The sequence below is a fragment of the Acanthopagrus latus genome, chromosome 7 (assembly GCF_904848185.1).
Source record: "Acanthopagrus latus isolate v.2019 chromosome 7, fAcaLat1.1, whole genome shotgun sequence".
Classification (NCBI taxonomy): Eukaryota; Metazoa; Chordata; class Actinopteri; order Spariformes; family Sparidae; genus Acanthopagrus; species Acanthopagrus latus.
Window position 1 is genome coordinate 9587162 of NC_051045.1, and position 25757 is coordinate 9612918.

Here is a 25757-nt window from a genome sequence, read left to right on the forward strand (position 1 = left end):
GAAAAACACCAGTACCATCTGGAAGCCTTACAAATAACATAGTGAAGAGCATATTTTAATCTGTGGGAGATGTTTGCTTACGCAAACAAGATGAATCTGCTGTTCCAAGACAAACAGCAGATGTGAAAGTCTGGATATGAGGCTTCTAATCAAGCTCAGATGGGCCTCTGCAGCCAAGTCATTAATATTGGTCTATTAGCAGGCAGACAGTGTACCAGTGCTGATGTCTGCTGGCAAACATCTGACTAGTCTATACTGGCATGAATTACAAGAGGGTGAGCACAACAAGGGATTACATCTGGAAATTCTGGAAATATTGAGGTTGTCAGATTGTATTTTTGAATGGCTGTGTGCACTATGGTTAAAAAGTTCAATACAAAGTTGAATAATACACTTTATCAAAGTGTGTTTTACTCACCTTAAAGCACCACTTGAATGTTTGTGCGAGCACTATGGTTAAAAAGTTCAATACAAAGTTGAATAATACACTTTATCAAAGTGTGTTTTACTCACCTTAAAGCACCACTTGAATGTTTGTGCGAGCACTATGGAGAATGAGGGATGTGCAGCGTTTGTCTCCAGAGGAAGTCACCTCCTGACTGAATGTAACTCTTCTGCCTATGAGAACGACTTTATGACATCACAACTAATTTGTCTGCCAGTTATGGTCCAGTATGTGACTTGTGGCAGTGTGATGTAGGAAAATAAAACCTCCAGTGCACATAACTGTACACTGAGAATGGACTTTTCAGTGAAGTAGGAGGCACCTTGTGTCCAGCAGCTCAAATTTTTAACTGTTGAAGCAACAACAGATTTACTTAAAACACATCAGACACAAACTGAATGTCTTAATACATGTCTGGAGGAATAACAGACTAGTACAGATCATATATATGTCTTACTTATTACTAAAAAACAGGGTTCAAAAACACCGAAACAGTGCAAGAACAGGGATTGTTTAAGTACCATGTATGATATCAATAAATGATAATATTGCAATAAATGCATGCATGTTTTCCAAGGTGTGCACCACAATAGATCAGGTAAGTTAGCATAAAAGCAGAAAACAAGCAGAGAAGTGTGAAGTGTTTGGTTTCTGCACAGAGTCTCCAAGGTGAGGGGGAAGAAGAGGAACGTTCCACTGGGACAGGGCAGTGTTGACACCAATTAGCTGTTAAGTAGAAAGGAAGAAAAAAAAAGCAATAAAAATGAACAAATAGAGTCATCATAGAGTCTCTGAGCACCTCTCCCAATTTTGTGAGATCACATTCAATAAGGTGGAGGTACAATCAGGAGAACAATTAAGATGAATGATTAATAAACTCTGATTAGTTCTGAACGTGCCCAATAACGTAGACTCATCTTAATGTCAGGAAGGCAGGTATTATGAACTGGGAATGTATTATAAAGTGTGTCTATCAAACTGTCCGTATTTGGAGGAAGAGTCAATCAAATTTAACTTCCTTCCAGGACATCGTGTTCTGCTTAATCTCATCTGTGAACTTTGGCTTCATATCACCAGAGAAGCCGTTCACAGTCACAACTCAAACGCTCACAGGCATCTGCAGCTCTTTGGTTTCAAGCGAGGACAACCTCAACCCGTCGAGATTCAGTGAAATCTCCCTCTGAGTCTTAAATAGACATTATAAGAAGCAAAGAATACTCACAACGACTACCATTCAGTGCACAGAATTTACTCATTGTGATCACTACAGCCACAGTTCAGGTTAGAAGGTGAAAATAACTTTACGTCTGTGTTATTGACCATTCTTGGTGCTCACTGATATCAGAAAATACACAACTAGAAAGGACATCTCTAGCAACGAAATACAATCATAAGCCAAAATACTCATACTAATAGACGGCTACATCTGATTTCAAAGATGTTCACGTCGTTTCAATGACAGAACAGCTAATTTACAACATAACAGTCACTAAGCAAAAACACAGGGAGGATGTGTGGAATGCTACAGGTTGACAATGAAGCTTCTTTATTCAGTCAACAGACTTCTGAAGGACTTCCCCAAAGAGCTGACGGTCTCAGCGGTTCACTTTGTCGTCACCGGCGGTGCAGCTGTGTCTCTCAGACCAAAGGCTTTGATCGGGGACGAGGATCTGCTGTAAGACAAGGGAATCATGACTTCATATGTTCAGAGTGAGTCAGGATCTAAAGGACTCACTTTATTAGTCGAGTTAATGTAATCCAATTCAACAGCTAACAAACAATTATTTAACACAGATTATTTTACGATGCCTATGATGTTATTTCTGAATCGGCCGAAAAAATCCTGCCACCTTCGTGTATGATGAAGAGTTAGGAACATCTCTCATTTTAGCTCAGTTTGATTTTCAATTTTTGATGTTCAACCACAAGTGAATTACACTTTTGCACGAAACCTCTGAGAGGCAAACAATTTCCAAAGTCTGATCGGTCGAGAAAAAAAAAAAACATTTTGCCAGGATGATCTTTTTTATGTTCATCTGTGAAATACAGAAGTCTGATCTACATTGTTTTCTCTGCTGTGTGTTGTGACTTGAGAACTGGTGGAAAGAAGTTAGAAAGAAGTCAGAATAATCTTTTCCATCAGTGAAAATGTGGAAAAAATGTGTGAAACGGAGACACAATTAATTTAAAGAGAAAAAAAAATTACTCAGTTTTTTCCTCCAGAAATTCAGAGAGAAAACAATTAACATCTGATTTAGAAAACTAAACAGATCTGAGGGCCTCCATATGTGGAAACAGGTGGATGAAATGTTTCAGCAAACGATCCAAGCAAAACTTGTTTCCCCCCACCTGTTTCACATAAAAAACACCTTTATAGAGATTATCCTGGCTGTTTTCTTTCACCTGCTCTTATGTCACAAAAACAGAAGCAAACATTTTTGATAAGACTTAGAAAATGTGTCTCAGGGTTTCTGTGTATTTCTGACAATTCCACCAGAAACAGATCATCAGAAGTGTCATCAAGGTAGAGCTATGGCAGAAATGTTGCATTGAATTGCATTAGATGACACAGGTGCACTGCATCATGTGGCCACCTGGTGTGAGAGTGAACTCTCACCTGAGTAGAACATACTATTGATTCTTACATCAGCTGTGGATGTGTCGGTGCTTTTCCTTCACAGTCGATTTGAGGGTTGGAGTTACTTATTCAAAGAAATCCTCCACTGTCTAATCTCAGCTTATTATTACACAATTTATTGATAAAGGTTTCAAATGTGACATCCCTACGTAGTCTTTCATGTTCTCACAGATGACTGGTTTGCTGGTGATCTGATTTAAAACAAAGACAGTAATCCCACACTGTTAACGCATAAGACAGACAGTACAGCACAGTAAAGGCACAAACAAAGCAGAGGGAATATTATCACAATACAGGTGTCTCTTCATGCATTGGAAGCAAAGCCCAGCGCCTGAACTCCTCACTTCACTGCATATTTGGTCAAACTTGTAATGTTGTCGCCTTGATGAATTTGTATTACCCACAGCGTAACAAATACGAGGACACAGACCAAACAAATATTGCAAAGGAAGCTTTATTGCCAGTGACAGAGGGGAAATATCCAGAAAGGATTCTTTTTCCACAATATGTTGTATTCTGATCTTGATTTAAACAGTCCAACACCGGTTTTTAAAAGTACATATATTAAGCAAGTTACCACCTTGGCCCTTACTAGTGACAGTCCTGCAGGCCTGAAGATATTAGTTTCACCTCAACACGATGGCCAAAAAACAGTTAGAACCTCTTACATATTCTATCACGATCACTGAATCCAGGCCTGTCCATGCACTTGTTGTATCTCTGCATGTTCCTCCCTTGGAAATCAATGCCATGGCATATTTCCTATTAAACAGAACAACACATTCATAAAGCCTCAGGCATGGCTTTTAACAAGGATACGCTCACAGATACAATGGCACTTAATACAACTCGGAAAAAGAATTACACACAGAGCTTGCTAAACAGATTTTATACTACGGCAACAAACAAGATTGTTGGAAAACGGTACAGATTTCTTTTTACAGTTGATTTGGTTGCTTTTTAGCTGTTTCACCATTTAGGGTATTTAATATATATGAAGTGGCCTCCACAAAAGCCACTGGACAACAACCGAGTGATTGTGACATTTGTGTAAAAAAACAATTCAACATGTGGATGACTATAGCTTCTGGAATCAATTCGATGGAAGATCTGATTTCAAAATAAACACATTATTGAGTAAAAAGTGTATTGCACTTTCCATCAACTCACAGGCAGAGTGTGTGAAGGGCAGACTGTTGTTCAGTCTCTGTAATACAGGCGCACCAGCCCGCACTAAAACCTCAGAGCACTTGTATTGTTGTCATGGCAACACCGCCACGATAGCCGATATATCCAGCGTGAGGGCAACCGGGGAGACTTTTATATCTGGCGTTTTCGCGGCAGATCATACATTATGCACCTTTTTCCTTATCAGCAGTAACGCCTGCTTCAGCACAACCAATCGCAAAAAGAAAAACAACGCTGTGAACGCAGCATCCGTTCGCCGCCGTGTGATTTACAGCAGGCTATTTGAAAGCATAAGTACGGCCTTGGAACACTGCTCTCTGATGAAATTACACCCTCCGTGTGACAAACTGCAGGATTAACAGTCCCCTCACTGATATTTACATTGTGGGTTACTGGAGTGCAAAGACTGATTCAAAGTAAATACTTCTTTCTTTGGTTCAAAATGATACAAATATATTTAAGTTGTGTATGTGCACAACATCCTACATAATAAAATCTTTAATATATCTTTGACTAATCTTAATATTTATTATGTTGTCGATCTATAAGTATCCTAAACTCACTCTATATAATCTCTTTAATAGTGATGCTATCGATGAAAAAAAAAAACTTTATAAAAGGCCACACACTGCTTGTTTCTATTGTACCCTTATGCAGGAGTGTGCACTGTCACGCTCACTGTGTTAATGCATGTCTAGTAATGAACACATGTATCCTGTAGAACTTATATAATATGCATTTCTTATGACACATTCACAATGCATGACTCATAGGGAACACAGCTTGGGTAAAACGGCGATGTTGCGCGAACATCCCACTTGATCAGACATTAAATAACTGACTTGCACCTGCCTTTGTATCAATCATGCAAAACAAAAATAAATATCTATTAGTATTAGTATGAAAATAATCACCACTACAGCCACACACACACACACACTCACATACTGTATACATATTGAGATATACACAAAACTTCAAACTGCACGATAGTCCACAGTTTGAACAATATCTAAAGGTACACACCAAAGTAGAAAACAGAAGAGGGGTTCAGGGGGGAAATAAAAGAATCATTGCTGGGTCAAACAGGTAGCACACAGCAGCACTGAACTTTGTGTAGGCACAATCTGCTTTTTACATCATCAACAACAGCCCCAAAGAAAAAACCACAGCTACTGAAACATAGGTGACCTCTACAAGCACACAAATCAACAGGTCAACGAGTAGACAGTACATTTTGACACTGCATAGAGTTAAAAACACAGTCCAGGCCAGCGCTCGGCGGGACCGAGCTCACGTCACCAAGATCTGACTCCAGCTATCAGCATTCACACACACACACGTCTGCGCTTGTGTTCGGCTAAGGTACGTCATTGTTATCTGGACTCTGAGATTTCATCCCTTTCTCCTGAGTGACTCAGTTGGCCTGGACTGGTTTTGGACCCACTGCAACGCCATTACAGTCGAGGATGTACTGCAGACAACCTTGAGGCGGGCGCCCGGCACCGTTTTTGGTGGGTTCGCCAACAATCTCTCCCTTCTGGCCAGTTCCCTAAAAAGACAGATAAATCACTTACTCATGCAGCAAAAACTGTGTGTTCTTGCACTGACATCTAAAACATAGCATACTGTAGATTACTTATAATAAACAGGACATTATAACTAGTTGAAGGGGCTCTGTAGAACTTCTGGTATTGTGCTGGAAGCTGGTTGTTGGTTTATGCTCACAGACTCCACTTTCCAAACCAGTATTAGCTAATGTTGCACTCTGTTAGTGGAGCAGAGAGAGGCACTGAGATGAGGCACTCTAGAAAGTGCCTAAAGTCACATCCTTTGTACTGTTGCAGAAAATCAAAAGCCCTACACAGTCGTACACAGAGTCCTACACAGAGTTTGTCAGGATTAAACAGCTTAAACAAATCATTGACAGGTTCGTATAAGCAACAAAGAAAGACAAAACGTTATTACTTAATTGACTCAAGCCTCCTGTTTCCAATATCTGTGTTTGTTTGTTACCGTACCTGGGATGGCTGAATGGTAGTGGGTCTCTGGGGAGCATTAGCTTCATTTTCTGCTGCCTGGTTCATTTGTACCAGCACCATGTCAGCAATGAGCTGCCTGTCCTCGGCCTGGTGTTCCCCTACCAGAGGCATGGCAGACCCCACCACCTATGCCACAGGGAGGATAGCAGAGATAGAGGATGTCACCACTGAGTAGTGCCTTATGGAAACCTTGTAGTTATAAAATACATGGAAATATTTGACCCGAAAGTGACATTTCTAAAGCTCAACATGTTCCAGAGAGGTCATTTCTTTTAGTGTTCAACCCAATCATATTCCTCCTACCTCTGTGATGTAATCTTTGCCATCTTTCCCATGGATAGCTTTGACTGCACAAATATCCAGACCCCCGAAAATCTCTGAGCAGGTGTCGACCCAAATCTTGTACCTTAAAGAAGACAATCAAAACGTCTCAGCACAAATGACAGCAGAATGAAACGCCACAGTCCTGTTATTACTTCCAAAAAACATGTTACAATATATGACGCAGGTGGTTTAACACAGCTGCAGGTGCTTGCTATCAATCCACAAGACAGAATGAATGACACTTAATTAACACTCACCTGTCAGTCATGGCCACCTGTTCAAGCATTGCTGAGCCAGTATTGGTCTTCCAGTTCCCAGATATAGACGTTCTCCTGGAGTGTGTAAAGCACAAAAAAAAACATATTTCATTTTGTTTCTCATTTACCTGTAATAATAAAGTAACAAAAGCGTGTTTATACATACATGTACGCTTTGTAGTCAGTGCCAATCTTCTGGATCCTGATGTCGTACTTGGAGTCGATGAGAGGTTCGGTGGTGGTGTACGTCTGGGTGAGAGCCACGACACTGGCTATGTCCTGGAACTTACTGTGATTGTCCACCTTCACCTGTACGCAAAAAATTAATAAATAAATAAGACATGTGAGACAGATCGAGGAAACTCCCAGGATCAAAAAAAAACATCAAAGCACCAACATAGATGCAGACAAATACCTGATGATTTTTGATAATATCCCAGTTGCGTAAATGAGCAACATATACTGTATATTTAACACGTCTAAAGCGCAACAAAAGACAGAAATACAGCAAAGCTAAATCATTCAATCTTTAAAAATACTGCAAGAAGTGAAACCTCTATACCTTTCCGATTCCAGAGTGGGCATGTCCAATCTTCACAACAACAGGGAATGATGGCATGCTGACCTGAAGTAAAAAAGCAGAAGACTAATGAGAGGGTACTTAGTGCAAATTTCAGCTGGTGAGTTATTATCTGGGTCATGTGATTTCATGTGAGGGTTCGATTGAGGTTACTGTAATGATTGGCCTGTTAATGATTTAACCAAAGGCTTTTTAATAAATTCTTTCATGTTTGATACATTTTCCTATAATTGAATTGCTTGTATTGCCTCTGGTTTTTTAAAGCATTCATTGCCTTTCATCATCATTTGCCAATGTTTTTGATCAATTCTGAAGTTATCTTTAGATGCAGCTGAAAGCGGGACATCACAGGTTCTCACCATCTCCTTGTAGTTTGGGTAAAAGGTCTGCTCGATAAGAGGGAACTTCTCAGCACCCAGCTTCCTGTGGGTGTTGATAAGTTGGGCAAACTGGAAATAAAAAAAAAGGCAAGAAAAAATAAATAGATCAGATTCAATGCAGACAGAGAATAGGTCATTATTATTGTCCCGCTCCCTGGCTGCTGAGTGCCTACCGCCCATGGCTTGTCACACAAGTTGTAGATGGAAGAAAGGGAGTTGATGCTTGGGACGCCTCCGTACTGCAGCCCAATGATCAGGTTGCGAAAATCTTCATTCTGGGTCATACTGAAGGCGTGCTGACGAATCAGGACAAAGTCTGGCTTGAATGACCTAGAAGATAAAATTATGGCCGAGATGTCAAGCTGCGGTACGTGTCGACAGCGATGTGGATAAATCAGGCAGTCGGCGCTGGAGGTAGATACCCAAAGTCCCTATTGATTAACACAGTGTGGAGGATAAATCTTCCCTTTCTTTTCTATCTTCCTGCGCCTGCCTACGTGTGTGTGGAGGTGTGTGTTTGTGTGTCTCACCTCATAACCTTGGTACCATTCCTGAGAACTTGCATGTTAACGTTGCAGGTCCCATTGGCATGAGCCACAACGTTGATCTCGCTGAATTCAGCCTGAGGGGTAAATGATTAGAGAAGCATATGAGGACAGAGTACTAAAACTTTGTCCATGCTGTTTTACATAAGCACTTAAAATGGGGATCAGTGGCTCGTTGAAACGTACCTGCTCCACTTTGATGTCATAATCCCCGTGAACTTTCTTTCCCCGGAACAATTTTGCCCTGGTTCAAACAGAAACATTGAGACGGTGTTAACTTTTAGTGTGACAAAAGGGAGATTTCCAGTTAATTACCACTTCCAGTGTTGAATACATACAACTTGGTTGAGTGTGTGAAAAGCGCAGAGTAGACAAATGCTGCCTCTTAAGGCTTTTCCAAATGCTGACACACAGTATTTCTAGCCTTTTAAGCTGGCAAAGAGGATAGTGATAAGACATTACAACACGGGATAAGTTCACTATAAAACGAGAATATAACCCGATGGAAGCTCGATGTGAAGGGTCCTAGATCACATAACATTTCTGGAGCTTCACAATAAAATAGCATCTCAGCATTCTCCCAAACATCTGAAGAAGATGGGGACTGCTTTTAAAAAAACAGACGGCTCATACTTTGTACTCCTAGTCTCCCTAAGCACAGAGACCCCAATATGATGAGAAAAGACGTTATTAACGGCGTTTTTTAAAGTCCACATGCTATGTTGTTTTGCTGCGAGGCTCCAGAAAAGTTTCGAGGACTACCCGACTTTCCATTAACTCACGGGAGGAGTGCGTGAAGGGCAGACGTGTTGAATCTTTGAATGCACACCAGCCCGCTCTAAAACCTCAAAACCATCACGACACTCAGCGGTTCAGATCTGACTTATCATTTCTCGGTTATCTAATCCTTTAATGGGCCAGTCTTCGACAGCTCACTCGACACACAAAGTGAGCATTCCCTACTGCCTTCACTGCAATGAGGTAATATTCACCCACTGAATTCACAATTTCAGAAAATGGCTGCACCTTTCCTGAGTGGAGTGACTGAGTGATTCAGCAGATTTTTATAACAGCGTCTCTGTTTTTTTTTTCCTGGCTTGAATAAAAATGACACCTGTGGGTCTATAAGCTTTATTCCCTTGGATCACTGTTGCATGGGGAAATCTTTCTCGTGGGATTTCAAGATTAAGATGGATTAGTGTCGATATACTGACACCACAGAGTCGAGAACTGTAGAATCCACAGAGTGACTGTCAGCGTCGGCAATGTGTTCGATTTCTTCCCTAAACTGGTGTGCAGGGGCCAAACTCGACAACATGAGCTTTGACAGCCACTGGTGTGGTCCCCAGAAAATCGATACTAACGGGGGCCTGATTTCTATTTCCACAGCTTCGAGTTCAGACTTTAAAACCCCGGACATCTGCTGCAGTGCAACAGTAGTGCACTGGTGTGCTGCAAAACACTACAAAATCACCTTGTGGCTGTGTCGGTATATTTTGACGGCATGTTTCGGAGTTCCTCTTCACCTGCTGTCGTGTACCCTGCACTCGCTGCATATTTATTGAGGAGGTAAGGCTGAATAATTCATCCCCAATCTAATTAGAGCATGGGGATGTATTTGGCTGTGGAGGAAAACAAGTATTAAAATATGAATCACCGCTCCTATATCTGGGGAAATGAAAAGCTACTTTGCACTGTGATAAATGCTCTTTGCCAATAAACGCTGTAGACCCGAGACAGTGTTTCCAGAACATGACAACGAGGTATGAAAATGACAAGCCTGTGATTTCATTTTGCTGCTCAATTTTTTAATCTCTCACTTTCCACAGCCCCAGCTGAGCATACTGCATAGAGGCCTGAGAGGACACCATAGTATATGTTTAACATGATCTTTCAGCACAGTAACGTCACAGAAAGCCAGTTCATCTGGTTAAAATCCAGGCCCCTTTCTGTGATGTCCTTCAGTGAGCTTTCATCCAGAAACAAAGGGCATTATTGTTACAGCGTGGGCCTGAATTAGCAATACTTCTGTTGTTGCCCTTGACTAAAAGTACTGGCCTAAAAACTGGAGTTAGTCACTGGGCACTTTGCCTTCAGCTGCTCACTGAGAGAGAAAAGGAGGACAACAATAGATGCTTACTTGGATCATTCATGTGTGAGAATCAATAAGGGTATTCTTGACTTGAATTGAAGATGAGATGAGATTTCTTCTCTTTTATAATTTCAGAAGTACAACAATATATCAGTGTCTTAATTTGAAAGTTGCAGGCTGCAATGTTAAAGTATCGGCAAATTACACATCGCTGTGAGAAAATTTCCATTCGGATGATTCACCCCAGAGCGGGTAAGTGGGGAGTCCTTGATGAATTTTAATGTCTCGTCACTTCGCTTGCTTAACATTCACCCTCACATGTGGGTAATGTTTGAATAAGGTACAAAATATTCCTGTCCCGCTTCCAGTTAAAATAGTCCCCTATGTATTTTCCTAATGAGGAACATTAAACAACTAAATAAAAGGAACCTACGCCTCTCTAGAAGCAGTACATGTCGGCCATTAGTCTGATAAGTAAGGCATCGACTGCTCCTCCTGTCCAGCTCAGTCTTGGCGTGATACCGGGGCCTGTCATAAGAGCAATTTATGGCACAGTGTTCCTGGCACAAAGGAATCTCTCTGGACAACTTGCAGCTTCATCTAACAAGTTAAGACACTGGCTGCATGACAGAAGGCTTCTGTTGCTAAGTGAGCCCTGACCCTGGCAATCACAGATTTTTATCAGCACACAGATCTATCCTACACAGCTATCATTCTGCTTAACACAACCTGTTGCACATCAAAGTCTTCTGTTCTCTTTTTGTGGCTGATCCTATAATTGAAGGACATTTTACATTTGGAAGCCTCCTTGAACATTTACATTAATATACCCTATTTGGAGATCTCTCAGTATGTTACAAACAAAGCCTGTGCTGGTGTTTGGCAGAAACGCACAAATTTGATATGGTTTCAATTCTCAGTTTTCAAAGTATCGATACACCAGTACTAGCTCAGTTCTTTCACTTCCCTTTTCCGACAGCATTTTAACACATGCACCACTGTAGTTTCTATTTACATACAATGTCTAACAACATTGGTGATTTCATAATCAGAAAATACAGTATTTTTACACAGTGACCCTGCACTGTGTCATTACTTTGCCCACACATATACATAGTAGACAGGACAACATCTGTGATTTTGAGTCATTTGATGTGATGAATAGATGTTGACGGCTGCACCTTCTGCCAGATGCAATTAGTCTGGAGGCCTCTTCCCTGATTTTATTCCGTGTGTCTTGGGGCCACCAGGACTCATTGCATATTAACAGCGGGTGGAAAAAAAATGAAAAACAGCCCGTCACACAGCGAGATACAGCCGATAAACATTCCCCTCAGACTCAAGGAGAGACGACATTATAGAGAATATTAGGTACTCTGCAAAACCTGCATGAAAATAAAGAGACATTTCATCTTCTCGCCAACAGCTATACTTTTTTTGGTAAATCTAACACATCAGGACTTTTCTGAAACAGCTGATGCACCTTCTGCCAGATAGTCCCCATCAAAACTTCTCGCTGTGACATTTAATTCCTTTATAGTATTATAGTTAATTGTCCCATTTCAAACAGCAGCGCTGCATACACAACTTCAAGCTACAGAACACTGAACGTTACATGAAGCGGACCTACACTATTGTGAGTGGACCAAAACTGATCTGCACTGCCATAGTGACTTACAACTACTGGGTGAAAGGTCCCCCCAAACCTAGTGAGCCAAACACGTACAACTCCACGTACAACTCACTGCTCAATTGTTATCGAGCAGCCATGAAAAATAGATGCAGCACTCAGACAGAGAAAGCCTTTTGAATGAAGTATTTTAGCCTATCTCCCTGGTGGATGTGTACTAGATTGACCAAGCAAGAAAACATGAGTGATTACTAGTCTGCAGAACTCGTGAAGGGAGATAAATTTCATGATATTGACTACATCATAAACAATGTGAAAGGAGGAAATTACTTCTTTTAAATGTAGAGAACTACTTCATATCAGTTCTTCCTAATATCGACACAAAGAACAATGGAGCGTAAAACAACCTACTCAATATTCTCTATCAGAATAACCTTTGATGAATGGGATGGTCTTAGTTTAATGTCTAATATTGTGTTCCTATGCCAACGTATTGGCACGTCATATGGTGATCCTTATTCCACAACAAGCAGTTTTCCTTTCCACTAGTAACAAATGTGGAACAAGTGACTGCATATGGCTGGCAGCCGTCCCGTAGACGATGGGCTGATCTCATTAACATTGATCAAGGTTTCTATTAGATAAATGGCTGGCTTTGCACACATAAACAGGATGAGAGTTCATCTAAATTAGGAGAATTGGTTTCCTAATGTTTGTGTGATTTTGGTGTGTTTTGTTTCTCAATCGGTGTAAAGTGAAAACCTGTGCCACTGTGGCCAAATTGTTATGGTCTCTACATAATACAGAGAACATGTTAACCGTGATGTGACACACATGTATACAACATGACATCCAGCGATGACAGATCCCAAACATGAAGTCTTTTTGCCACCTGCACGTTGCAGACATATGTCTGAGCATAGTCTGTTTTTCCTTTTAAGTACAGTGGATCATTTTAGGAAATTAATCGGTTAATTTTACTTAGTTAAAATCCGATATTGCTCCCACATTGTGTGTTGTCCAATGCTTAAAAAGTGATTTAATTCTGATGTGACTCCCAGACTGTAGGAAATTCCAAAGACTCCAAAGAGTCAGCATATCATCCTGTATATATGAATAAGGTATCAGTGTTCGATTGACTGATTTTCATCTCTACATAGCAACTGATAATGTCCATAAATACTATAAAGTAGGGGGAAATATAGATAATATAGATGGATTCTGCCAATGTATGGGGGCATCACTTGCACTATCCAACTGAACAGCTCTGACAAACACACACACACTGCTGTGGAAAATATGTCAGCTGTGTAAATAAGTGTTTATCATGGGGTGATGATAATGATCTTATTCTTTTACTTTTTGACAAGATATCAGCCTCTGCGTAAAATAAGCTTCCTCTAAATCCAAGTGCATGCTCATTTAGAGGCGCTTTAATTCCTTACCACATCGGACAAAGATGCAAGATACTCAGGGTCCCTAAGGACACCGGCTGTCAGTGTATTGGCTTAAATGCCTTAAAGTAAACCCGGTCGTCATGTCAATGACCTGATGGTCCTTTTTCCCAGCAGACACACAGACGATGTTATTCAATGTTGTGTTTTTACCCATCTACGGTGGGTCACTCTTATGATCAGCTAATGGAGCCCTATGCATCGTGAGCTGCAGCAGCTAGTTCCATTAATTATTCCCCCATGTTAGCGCAGGGCATGTCATGTGATCTGCCGTCTGTGAGCAGGGGGAAACCCCATTGATGGAAGGAAAGCACTGCAGCATTCACACTAATTCATATCTCCCAATCGTGCACAACCTGTGGAGCATCCATCTTTAAGAATGGTAAAATACACCACCAATTATTTCAGTTATTCCACTGTTTTTTTTTCCTTTTTTTTTTTTTCAGGTAGCTGACATTTTATAGCTCTAGAATATATAACAAAATAAAATGATGCAGAAAGACATTTCACACAACAAAATAGAGGACATTAGTATCCTCCATCTTGGTATAATGTCATTACTGCTGGGAGGCAATGGACTGTGTTCCCTTCACTATAGCCTGTCTTTATGTGTTATCGACACACTGGCATACTGTACCATCAAACCACAGCAGCAGTTGCTTATTCTAGTCTGCAGGGTGCATCATGTTGTTTCAGTGTTTTTTTAACCCTTAACTACCTTCTACATTCAAATGAATCATGAGGAGTAAAATCAGCATTAAGGATGAGCAAACAAACAACAGTCCATAAATGATGCGAGATAAACTACTACTGAGAAAAGCAACATATTATCTTACCACTCCTGCTGTGGCTCATCAATTACCAGAAGAATCTTGAACTTCTTAGGTGTCGTGACTTGGGTCTGCTCCACTAGCCCTGCTGAGGCAGCTGTCTGCTTGACAACGTTGGTGATGGAGCTGAAGAAGCCTGCTCCGGTGGTCTGAGCTGGCTGAGGCTTCTTCTCTGGAGCAGGGGAAGTGGCTGGAGGCGTGGGCCCAGTTGTAGGAGACTTGGCAGGGGTGGGAGAGGCAGGTGGAGGAGGCTGAGGTTGGTCAGGCCTCTGGAGGTCTGTCATGTAGCCATTGGGCAGGTTGGAGATGAACGTGCTGTCCGAGAGACGCCGACGCAGATAATTCATGGCTGCAGCTGAGAGAGCAGAAGAGTCAATAAGCGCTGGGTGTGGAAAACGATTCTGCCGAGGAGTCCCTGTTCTCAGTGTACAGCTGGTAATGGCTGAGCTCTCAGTGCAAACTCCCAGTGAATGTACTCCCTCCCAGTTCAGTGGAGCATCCTCAGAGCTCCCCCTCACTGGCAGTGACGCTGCACTCTCCCTCAGCCAATCCCCTCACACTGTGCTTTCCTCAACCATCGCAAATGATGCTCAGGCTCTGCCTCTCCTTCCTCCTCTCGTCCTCTCCTCACTCCACTCTCACTCACCGGCATTGCCTGCTTTCCCTACCCCTCCCCCATTTTCTACTGCCTCACAGGCGTCATGCTTTCTTGAACCACGGCATTTATAACAGAGGGGTTTCCAGTGTAAGTGTAAGAGGGTATGCTGAGCCCCTACATCACAATCGCCCTGCCTCAGCTCCGGCTGTTCCTCGTGCTTTGCCCGTGCTCTATACATGCACAGCATCTCTGTGTGTGTACAATGCAGCCATGAAATCTAAAATGGCTGTTAGGACTGGTGGGCAGTGTTGAATGAGAGGACAAGCGTCAGCAACAGTCCCTTTAGACACAGATGCGTGCAGTGAATCCTCTCCCTTGATTGATTTATGATTTATCCCTATATAGATATTTATTTTATTTAATACAATTTCCTGCAAGACGTGCTTTACATCACTGCTTCATCAGACTTAATTAGACAGCACATGTCTACTGCGGGTGGCACAGTTTACCATTACATGCAACTACACTTTCATAAACACATTCACTTCTGCACATAAACTATTGAAATGTTTATGATTGCACAAAAACACAGCTTACAATATTTTCCTTCACTAAAATACCTGTTAATTAATATAATTATGCTGAAAAGCAGATACAAAGAAAACCTTATTACTAATTTTGGAAAAAAAAAAAGAAAACAACAGACAGTGATTCTCCTTGTAATACATTAATAGGCTGATCTAACATATTTTCATTTGTCTACATATGAAAAGAATATAGAAGGAACAGAAACTGTTTGATGAAACCATTGCAGACCACTGTGTCTCCAGTGCAGGCAACTAATGAGAATTGGTTCAGGAAACAGATCAATAATAATCAATCACTTGTGGTACCCAGAGGTCACAACAAATCCAGTCACAGTAGAATCTACATCACAATATTCCAAGGATTTGTTTGGAGGATTTTATTGCTGAGGCGATTTACCAGTTTCAATAATGCTGATAACCATAAAAGTAAAAATTGACCTGCATCATCACGCCACCGCTGATCTTTGAGCAAACTCCCTCATCCATCAGTGGATTTACATTGCACTGACATGCACAGAGATTCCAGCGCCACTCTTGGATCAGAGGTGATTAGTAAACAGATATAAAAGGCACCGAAATACTCACATTTTATAGTATAATCTGTATTACACTGTAAAAGAATAATTTTATTTACAATGGTGGATACTTTTCTGTTTTTTTTTGTCTGCAGTTAGGACAAACCGAGTTTACCTATGATGATGTTTTATGCTTTTAAAAGTAAATGTTTTCCCTATAAATCCCAAATGTTTGTATGTATATCCATGTAACATCCATCAACTGGAGATGAATACGAACTTCCAGTCAAAGGTAACATGTGTGATGGATGAGCTTCACATGAATACTGGGGTCAACACTTAATTATAGCCGGCATGTTTGTATTTTCTTTAATATCTTCACGCTGTTTCTCTAAGTTGAAATTTCACTGTCGCCCGATCTGAATACTTTTTATATTCTTCATAATCTGTTACATAACTATTGAACTAATAAGATTACTCTGTTAAAGGGCAAGGAGTGTTCCCCCCTTGATTGAATCAAGGATCTCATGATAAGCCCTGTTAACTAAATATCCTTTAAAAACTGGACATGGACAGTCCACAAATGTAGCTTGTCTACCTACTGACTTGAGAATAGCTGCACTGTGCATTAGATATCATACATGAATACTAGGGTGACATCATCTGGTCGCAGTGGAGTAGTGAACATGTAGGGTCTAGATTCCAGATCAGCCTCCACTTGTGTTTTTCAATCAGATGTCCAAAGATGACGAGATTAAATAAATGCCTTGCACTATGCTCCCGGCCAAATTACCACATTTTGAATGTTAATACAAATGATTTAGGCTTTTGTGTTTGTCTCAATGCTTGGATAGAACTCAGCCCATCTATGAGTGCCATATAACCCTAACCCTAAAACAATCTAAAATAAATACGCATAAAAACATTACTGAACACCTGATCAGATGGTGCATAGTGACCTGAGCTGTGCTGTGGCTGCACGGACAAAGGTATTGGAGGCCTATTTGTAATTCCTAACACGTCATTTAAATGTTTAAATTGGCTTTAAAAAAATGATATTTTTTCCTGGCCGATATGGAGTCCGTGTCCAACTTTTGCATAAAATATATTTTGTATTATATTTTACTTTTTGTATTATCTCCTGCAGCGTTGTGTCGCAAAATTAGGCATTTTGTAAACGTAATACGTTACGTTGTTTTTACGCGAAACTTCACATCGTACCGTGGTTCACGGCAACTGACTGTTCATATTGAATAAATACATCTTTTAGCTGAATGTTTTAACACGCGTGTGTGTCGAGCAGATTCCCAAACACGGTAATTTTACCCCCCCAGTTCGCCTCGTCTCCGCTAGGGCCGCTCACCACTCTTTTGTGTCGGTGCAGAAGGAAAAGTGCGTAAATGCAGTGAAGGCACGCTGGGCCAGCCATGGTCGTGTTATGGCTGTGAAGCTAATTTTGTCGATGAAGTGAGTAACATCAATTGTCATTACGTTACTTAACTAGGATATTTGTTGTTGGACATTAACCCAACTGAATATAAAACAAACGTAAGTTGTCACTCACTAGGCGTAATTCAACGTTTATTCGGTACGGCGAGTTGAATTGGGAACCTAACAACTAGCTTAACTACAAAGTTGGGGTATAACAGCTAGCAGTTCGTGCTAACTTTGGTTTGTGCCATAGACAAATAGCTAAGTTAGCTAGCGAGTATGCTAACGTTAGCTCGTGTAACTAAGTTAACTAGACAAACCAACTACTGTAACCATATCTGTAAAACTGTTAATTGTAGTAATAACAATTGACTTACCTTTTTCGCCAAGTGTAGCTTTCCAATCATACATTATGTAGCCGTAAAAGCTAACCGAGAAAGGCTAGCAGTTAGCGAAGCCTACGTGTTAAGCGAGCAGTACTGTTAGCCTTGGTATCGTCACCGTCAGCTAACCTCAGCAGAGCACTTGCCATTTGCACTAAATTGCTTCACACGTAAGCAAAGTTCACATTTCCGTTCACCCTTTGATTTGTCCATGTTTTTAAAACTTCCTACAGGATAAAAGACTGTGTTGGCTTCGTTGGTATATCTTGCTAACATCGATGTTAGCAACTAGCCTGTTCGTGTAAATGCTCTTCACTAGAATGGACCTGTTGAACTCTCAGTTCCTGGACAAGATGAACAATAACATCGGGAGACTGCACTACGACGGTAAGTTTCAAAGTGTTCACTTGCTGTAAGTGTCATGTGGAACCCGCACTTCAATGCGTCTCTTACTAGCAACATTATTTTGTTTTGGATTGCGTTGACGTTACATGTTAAATACCGGAAATACGACATACTGGTGTCCTGTCCTTTAATAACACAGTTTTAAGCCAAAATTTTTATCATGTTAGAAAATACACACTGGGCTAAGAAGTGGCCACAAGGACTGGTCAAATTCCAGCCATCACCACAAATCTAGCCTCTTTTTTTGATGCAGCAGGTTCAAACTTAAGAAAACAGTGTGAGTCTATAACTCCCCAGAAATATTTTGAATGTTGTAAACATAAGCTTATAACAGCGCATGTAGTTGATTTATAGGAAGAGATTTTCCCTTGCTCTTTCTCAGTTGACATTTTTTCAAATCAGAGTTCTCTCTATAAGTCAATTTCATCTCTGAAGTCAGAACGCATTCCTCATCTTTCCATACATGGATGTCACTGATGATTTTTAGTGTGACATGACTGAGAAAGATGTAAGTATCCAGACAGTTTTCTAAGCTGTTACTGTTGATTCTTTTCCCACAGATGAGTCCAGGACACCCTCCCTGCCCATTGCTATGGCCAACATAACTGGGCCTCCTCCTCCGCACTGCCCGAGCAAACGGAAGTATGGCGAAGAACAAATGGACGACCGAATCAACTGTGATAATGACCACATGACCAAAATGAGCAGATTGTTTGCCACTGAGCTGTAAGTTTCTTTTTAAAATCTAAAGCATAGATTATAATCATCTGTCAAAGCTGCCGTTGTCAACACATCAGCTCCTTCAATTTAATTTGTCAAATGATGTGCAAATATATAGTACTCTCCAAGAGCAGAGATGTCAAAGTGCCTCACAGAGGCAATGACCTATTAACATACATGTAGACATTAAACACAATAAAATCAAGGAGGAAATATAAAGTCAAATCTAAACAAGTGAGTCTTGAGCTGCTTTTTAAAGGTGTCCACACTGCAGTGTCTACAGATGTCAAGTCAAATGGGAGAGACTTTCAAACTTTAGGAGCCACAACTTCAAAAGCATGGCCTCCTTTTGTTTTAAACTGATCAGTTTTCATATATGTAGGAAATACCAGCAAGCCCTGATCAGAGGACCTTCAAGACCTACGAGTGACATAACCTGACCATGCAAAGCTTTGTAAGGGATCACAAGAACTGTAAATTAGATTTTGTATTTGATGGGGAGCCAGTGGAGAGAAGAGATCAGTATTTTATCTTCTAAATGTACTCATTTTTCATCCATGAGTGGGGCTCAAATGCACCAGCCAGTAGCCAAATGCTAATAAGTGTACATATGGTGGAAAAAAAAGAGAAATCCTCAACCAATGTATGTATTGAGCAAGAGTCAAAACATTCAGCTTGCAATAACTTGATATGAGATTAAGAAAGGAAAGTCTGAACATAGACACCTTTTATAGCATTAACCACCTCTAAGGGACACCAAAACAAGGACTATTCAGAAGAAAATACTGCACACTAAACAAGACCACAACCACAGTCTATGCTGTGTGCTGTCAGCTTTTTATAGACGGATGACGCCACAGCCGGCTTATAAATCACTCATGAAAAGGTGGTGGTATGCACTTAATGCAACTCTCTTCATTAAGGGCCCGTCCCTCTGCTGGAGACAACCATAACGAGCACTGGAGCCACAGCCGAACTCCCGCCGAGCAAATTTCTTCCTCCCCAAATGGTCTCCATGGGAACCACCTGTATGCTTCCATTTCTGGCTATGCTGTAGACCAGCCTCTGGCTCTGACCAAAAGTAGCCACGACATCGGAGTGGGTGGCAGGGAGAGGTCTGTCATGAGCGGGACTGCAGAGCGGCAGCAGGTACGTAAACCCATTAAACTCATACGGGGGGTTACATCTGATGTTCACAGTGATGAGAGTTAAAGCGTAGACGTATATGCGCGACTTTATGTTGAATCATTTAGATAAATCAAAGAAAATTGTATCCGCACAGCTGCAAAAGATCTTGTCTAAGATCTAAGTCCACCAGGACACTTTTGTAGATCACTACCTATAATTTTGATTGTGTGTTGAGGGCACTACATGCGTGCCAACCTTTGAGTCAGTAGGAGAAGAGACATTCATCTTTTTTCTTACATGGTCATAAACTGTAGAGTTCTCTTTTAAGATGAAACAGAAGATATGCTTTTTGGGCCTTTCTGTCTTGAAATCTGACACAATATGAATCAGTCTGGATTACTTTTATATGTCAAATTTCTCTGCAGGAGCTCTACAAGAGGTGTATCAATCAACTTTGTATAATATATCTGTAGGCTGACTGTGTAATTCATCTGGAGGCTGACTGTAATATATCTGGAGGCTAACTGTGTGTACTTATTCCCTCTATAGAATCGTCCCTCTGTTATTATCTGTGCCCCTGCAAGCAACCGCAATTGTAACCTCTCACACTGCCACATGAACGGCTGCTCACCCAGTCCCCCTTCTGATCAGAGGAAGACCAATGGTAAGTCTTACAATGTCATTAAGGTACACAACATACATTCTAATCTTTTTGCAAGTAGACTTGTTTTTAAAAGCAGTAACAGACAGAACACATGCTCTAAAGGATCTGAATTATCTCTAAAATGACAAAATGGTTGAAACATGCCGAACTTAAGTGTGTTCTGCTGTGGAGACTTTTTTTTTTCACTAACTAAATCATTTGTATTGACTTGTTGGTGTAATGACAGAAGTGTTATTTTTATACACTGCATATGTGTTAATAACCAGGGTTTGTTTTTTCTCCTTCCTTCACTCATAATGTCATTATAGCGAACACAGTCAGCGATCCTGTGATTGAGGAGCACTTCCGTCGCAGCCTTGGAGAAAACTACAAAGAAGCAGAGCCTGTGTCCAACTCGGTATCCATCACTGGTTCAGTGGATGACCACTTCGCCAAGGCACTGGGAGATGCCTGGCTCCAGATCAAGGCCAAGGGTGGTGGTCATCAATCCCCAGAGGCAGATCCATGAAGTAGAAGGGAGTAAACAATAATCACTTCCTTCGTGTTTGCATGTGAGAGTGGAGATTGGCCACTTGTCATTTCTCCCCAAGCATCGACTTCCCTTAGCAAAGAACAATGTAAGACACATGGTGCTCTCAGACGCTGTTCCCTTGTGGACATCAAGGTCAAATTTCTACTCTTAAATTGGCAAAGTCTCTCTAATGACGTAGAGAAAATAAATGGTTGGGTTGAAAGCGTTAGCTGTACAATCATAGATTTTATTTTGTGTTCATAATGAGATTCCCAAAGTGATCAGTTGTTCAGAGCGCATGTTCTGTTTTACCTGCCTTGATATTGATAGCCAAAGAAATTCTCTGCCTTTTCTCCATCAACATATAAGCCATAGATCTGGTCTTTTACTGTTTTCATTCTAAAATCACACTGCTTTTCAATCTATATTACTTGAAAAGGACAGCCAGGTCTCACTGCGCGATTGCATTTCTGACCGTTTTGGTAGCAGGTTACCAGTTTCATTTGGAACTACATTGCGCCTTGTGTTTTGAAATTGTGATGATGCATCTAAGGATCTGGTCGCCCCTGCTTTCTGCAGACACTAATCTGACTTCTTTATGATCCTGAACTGGACTTAATCCACTGTTAACTAAAATAATATTAGTTTCCTGTCTATATGCTCACTGTGGCTGATTATTTAGTAAACTAATATCAATCATAGTAGATGTGTCTAGCTAGAACGCATGTTTCAAATAGCTGGTTTCTATTACAAACCTTTATTCTATACTATATTTACTCAGAATTTATTTTTTATCTGTAACAATTTAGAAATACTCACTGCTGGTACAGTCGTACTCAATATATTTTTTGTATCTGGTTTTCATTACTATATGTAGGTGTACATTGTAGCATCCATCTACAAATCACAGCCTCTGGCAAGGTTGTCTGAATGCAGTTTAAAGGGCTATGTTGCTTTGTTATTCTTTGGAGCTAGCTTTATACATGACTGAATACAGCTAAATCGGACCTTCTGTAGCACAGTCTATTAGCAGTGGTGTTATTTATTCTGAACATGTCGATGGTTTCATGTTGACTTTTGGCTCAAACATAGTGACAACAGAATTCTAACGTTTCTTTCTAACAAGAACAGCGGATGTTTCCATTCCTGTCATGACAAGCAGTTGATTTCCCTTAATGCACATATAATATGGATGTCCTTAATTCACTAGTGGGTGTAGACATTCCACCATGATTTGCTTGACACACTTATCATTATCATTATTGTGTCTAGAAAGCACAACTGAAGTGAAAAGTATGTTTATCTATTTGTTTTTATTCAAGGTGACGTCATGGTGTGAGCTGCAAAAACCTTCCTTCTTTATTGAGTAAAGGTGTAAGTGAGTCGTTTAGTTGAGTTTTGCTTCAAATTAATTTCTCACCCTTCTTAAATTCTCTACTTTAAGTATTGTAACCTATTTGTCAACACTGATTTTAAAATGTGTTATTGCAAATTCAGATTGTTTTTTTGGTTATGTCAATTAACTGTCTGTGAAAGAACATACACGTTTGTATTAATATTATACCGTTCTTGAATTGTTACACTATCCTGTCTTTATATTTTATTTTACTCATTCAAGACTGTCATTGCGCCGCGCGGAATGATCATAGATATTTTGTTTCTATTCAGAGTTCGCGTACTCATATGTAGCATGGATGCTCATTATCTTCTAACCATGCATTGTTTAAAAATAATATTTCTAAAAAGTTGATTATTTTCCCACAATTGTAATAAAGTGCAGGAACACAAACGGTCTTCTGTTCAAAGACTTTTCTCGGTGCAGTGTCAGAAAAACTTCTGTGCTAAAAGCTTAACGAGTTTATTTAGCTTTCTGTGTTCTTTAGTGGATTTTAGGGATTCAGGAATCTGCTTGTTTGACACAAGTTGATAATCAGTAATATGTTGGGGGTTTTAGTCCATTGTTATTTAATTGCTACATTTAGACTACCTGTATCTGAAAGACTGTTTGCAGAATGGACCTGCTCCCAGATGTCATCTGTGTAGAAAAAAAACAACAAAACACTTGTTCACTTTTGTCCTCATTTCTCTGGAAGAAAATGCCACTGTTTTGTACTTAATTTCTTCCAAATAAACATACAAATGCCTACATTTTGGATATTTATTGTCATCCTTTCTAAATACAAAAATGCAAACAAGTTACTTAACACTGATTTATTTGCAAGATTTTAGGTTCTCATGTTTTTGCTCAGATTGCCTGACTTGAGGCGGCACGTCTGTTTCCAGTTAAAGAATAGCTTGAGGCCTTCATTTAGTTGAAGTGATGCTACAATGGAAAGGTTTGGATAGGTAAAGTCGGAAAGTAATGTGTGGGATGGTAGTGGAACCTGTTGTGGAAAAAGTGAATGAAGCTCCTTATTTCCCTAATAAAGTAAATGTTAACATACCAAGAGTTAAAGCATCATGTTATTTGTGACTTGTGCAGGTTAGGCTGCTGCTTATCCCTCAGACTGACTAATAATCTATAATGTTGCAGCTCTTATGTTGACACTCGAGTCTTTAATGACATGGTAACACTGATTAAGGCACTCCCATCTGAACCAGACAATCAGGCATCATAGAACATTTTCTGTTTGCATTAGACGACTGCTGCCATGTCCCAACATTTAATTGATTTACCAGATAAAAACCTACCAAATGTCACACTGGAGTAGCAGGTGCAATGTATATGCTTTATATTAGGTTGTATGTATTAAAGGATAAGTTCACCTCAAAAATAAAAATGCAGTCAATATCTACTCTTGATTAGATGATGACTGAATCTATCCTTTAACCATGAACTAGTTTCCATTAGCATGCGTAGTTGTAGCAATTTGGCTCTTTGTTAGTAATTTAAAAGCACTTGTAAACCTTGTTTCTACTGCATGATGATCTACAATTACTAGGCCATTTGGAGTTTTCCTTTTTTCTTTTAAAAATCTAGTAATTACTGTTTAGTGAGAGAAATTAAGTAAAACACTGATTTTCCCAGGATGGGAGAATGTCTATATCTTATATTGTCATTCTCCCTTAGTTATATGGCATAAAAATGGTGTAGACAGATTACAAAATAAGTCCAGAATAACCCAAAATTAAGTCTTTTTTTTTTTTTTTTTTTAACTCATAATATTTAATACAACATTGGCATGGTGAGTCACTGCCTCTCGCCCCAGTGTCTCTCATCAGAGGCCTTTGTCCAACATGCAAACAGCTGTATGTTTAATGTCCTTCTAATTCTACTAAGTGGCTGTGTGTGTGTGATGAATTGTGCGGCCGTGTCATCGTGTTCTCGACAAGCAGCTGATGTCTTTGGCCCTGGATGTTGTTTGGTTGATTTGATGTCATGGTAACAAATTGCCGCTGGAAAAATCCATCACTTTTAAGCGAGAAAGGGGGCAGATTATGATTAATGACTCAGTGCTGAGGATTGCTCGATTCAGACTTAAGCATTGACCTAGAAAGCGTGTCTCCACATTATTATGTTATAATGGAAATGGGATAATGTGACTGGTAATAATTCTTGTGAGACCGGGCTTTAGTTGGATCAGAGATTAGCTGATTTTGTACTTTTCCCCCGACCAGCAGATGGCAGTGTTACACTACTTTACGGGCCCCACTTTTAAATTCTCAAGTCCCTGGAGATCAAACAAAGACAGGAGCATCATCATTCGCTGAAGATTGATGTGGATGCAGCATGAATTCGGTGTGTCTGTTGGTAATGTGAAAATGTACTTTGCATGTAAAACAGGACCGCAGGTAACAGGACTTTCAATTGCCGAGAGCGGAAACGCGCCGTCGATGCTGGCTCCATCGTGGTTCCAGATCCCAGACTCCTGCTTCAAAGGATCTTTTTCAGAAATTTCATTGTAGATGTATTTCTGTATAATAAACACAGTGCAAGATTAGCATGTCCATAGTTAGATGTTTAAGCTATAAATAGAATCTTTAAAGGCTGAATGAAAATGTAAATGAGTATACCTCCACTTCAGTTGGGTCAATTTGAATTTGCTGAGCACCATTCTTAATGCAAATCTTTAAACTAGGGAAGAAAGGTCTCTCTCTCTCTCTCTCTCTCTCTCTCTCTCTCTCTTTCTCTCTCTCTCTCTCTCTCCTTTTTGGTTGTTGTTGCTCTCACCCCTCGGGCTCAAATCTGCTCAAAAGCCCCTCCAACAGACCACTGCCTCCACGAGATTAGACCCAGGCATTCACCAACCACAATGCCCCTGCTTCTGCTGCACCATGCCTTCCAAGGCAGCCTGCTCTTGTGGGATTATGGAGAGGAGATCCACATTTTCCTTCTTGCGCAAAAAAAAAAAGCAAAAAAAACAATCCACACACACACACACACACACACTCAGAGGCACGCACGCAGAT

The 25757-nt window shown here is 40.4% G+C and overlaps 2 protein-coding genes across 5 annotated transcripts; one reads left to right on the top strand and one right to left on the bottom strand.

Moving 5' to 3' along the window:
• Window positions 1-1703: 1703 nt before the first annotated feature.
• On the bottom strand, window positions 1704-18125 carry syn2a (synapsin IIa). Of its 3 annotated transcripts, none has more exons than XM_037104027.1 (13): window positions 17914-18125; window positions 14412-14760; window positions 8586-8643; window positions 8385-8476; window positions 8028-8184; window positions 7834-7923; window positions 7457-7519; window positions 7061-7203; window positions 6895-6969; window positions 6617-6719; window positions 6293-6439; window positions 5757-5823; window positions 1704-2115 (listed from the first exon to the last, which is right to left on the bottom strand). In XM_037104027.1, exons 1-13 carry the CDS (start codon window positions 17945-17947, stop codon window positions 2084-2086), a joined length of 1410 nt encoding a protein of 469 aa, XP_036959922.1. In that variant the 5' UTR covers window positions 17948-18125; the 3' UTR covers window positions 1704-2083. The 3 variants fall into 3 exon arrangements, with proteins under 3 accessions (XP_036959922.1, XP_036959921.1, XP_036959920.1); XM_037104026.1 differs by having other exon boundaries at window positions 1704-2118; XM_037104025.1 differs by lacking the exon at window positions 1704-2115 and having other exon boundaries at window positions 3522-5823; window positions 17914-18123.
• Window positions 17415-23495, top strand: vgll4a (vestigial-like family member 4a). 2 transcript variants are annotated; one of them, XM_037104029.1, is made up of 6 exons: window positions 17415-17572; window positions 18153-18306; window positions 18885-19050; window positions 19968-20193; window positions 20722-20836; window positions 21145-23495. In XM_037104029.1, the coding sequence occupies exons 2-6, from the start codon at window positions 18225-18227 to the stop codon at window positions 21342-21344; spliced, it is 789 nt and encodes a 262-aa protein (XP_036959924.1). In that variant the 5' UTR covers window positions 17415-17572; window positions 18153-18224; the 3' UTR covers window positions 21345-23495. The 2 variants fall into 2 exon arrangements, with proteins under 2 accessions (XP_036959924.1, XP_036959925.1); XM_037104030.1 differs by having other exon boundaries at window positions 17538-17653.
• The last annotated feature ends 2262 nt before the right edge of the window (window positions 23496-25757 follow it).

Coding starts and splice junctions, on each gene's coding strand:
- syn2a (XM_037104025.1), bottom strand. CDS start 17,947: ATGTATGATTGGAAAGCTACACTTGGCGAAAAAG. Junction 8,185..8,384: donor AATGGTACCAAGGTTATGAG/GTGAGACACACA, acceptor TTTATCTTCTAG/GTCATTCAAGCCAGACTTTG. Junction 6,970..7,060: donor ACTGACTACAAAGCGTACAT/GTATGTATAAAC, acceptor TACACACTCCAG/GAGAACGTCTATATCTGGGA.
- vgll4a (XM_037104029.1), top strand. CDS start 18,225: ATGCTCTTCACTAGAATGGACCTGTTGAACTCTCAGTTCCTGGACAAG. Junction 19,051..19,967: donor AGATTGTTTGCCACTGAGCT/GTAAGTTTCTTT, acceptor CTCTTCATTAAG/GGCCCGTCCCTCTGCTGGAG. Junction 20,837..21,144: donor TGATCAGAGGAAGACCAATG/GTAAGTCTTACA, acceptor ATGTCATTATAG/CGAACACAGTCAGCGATCCT.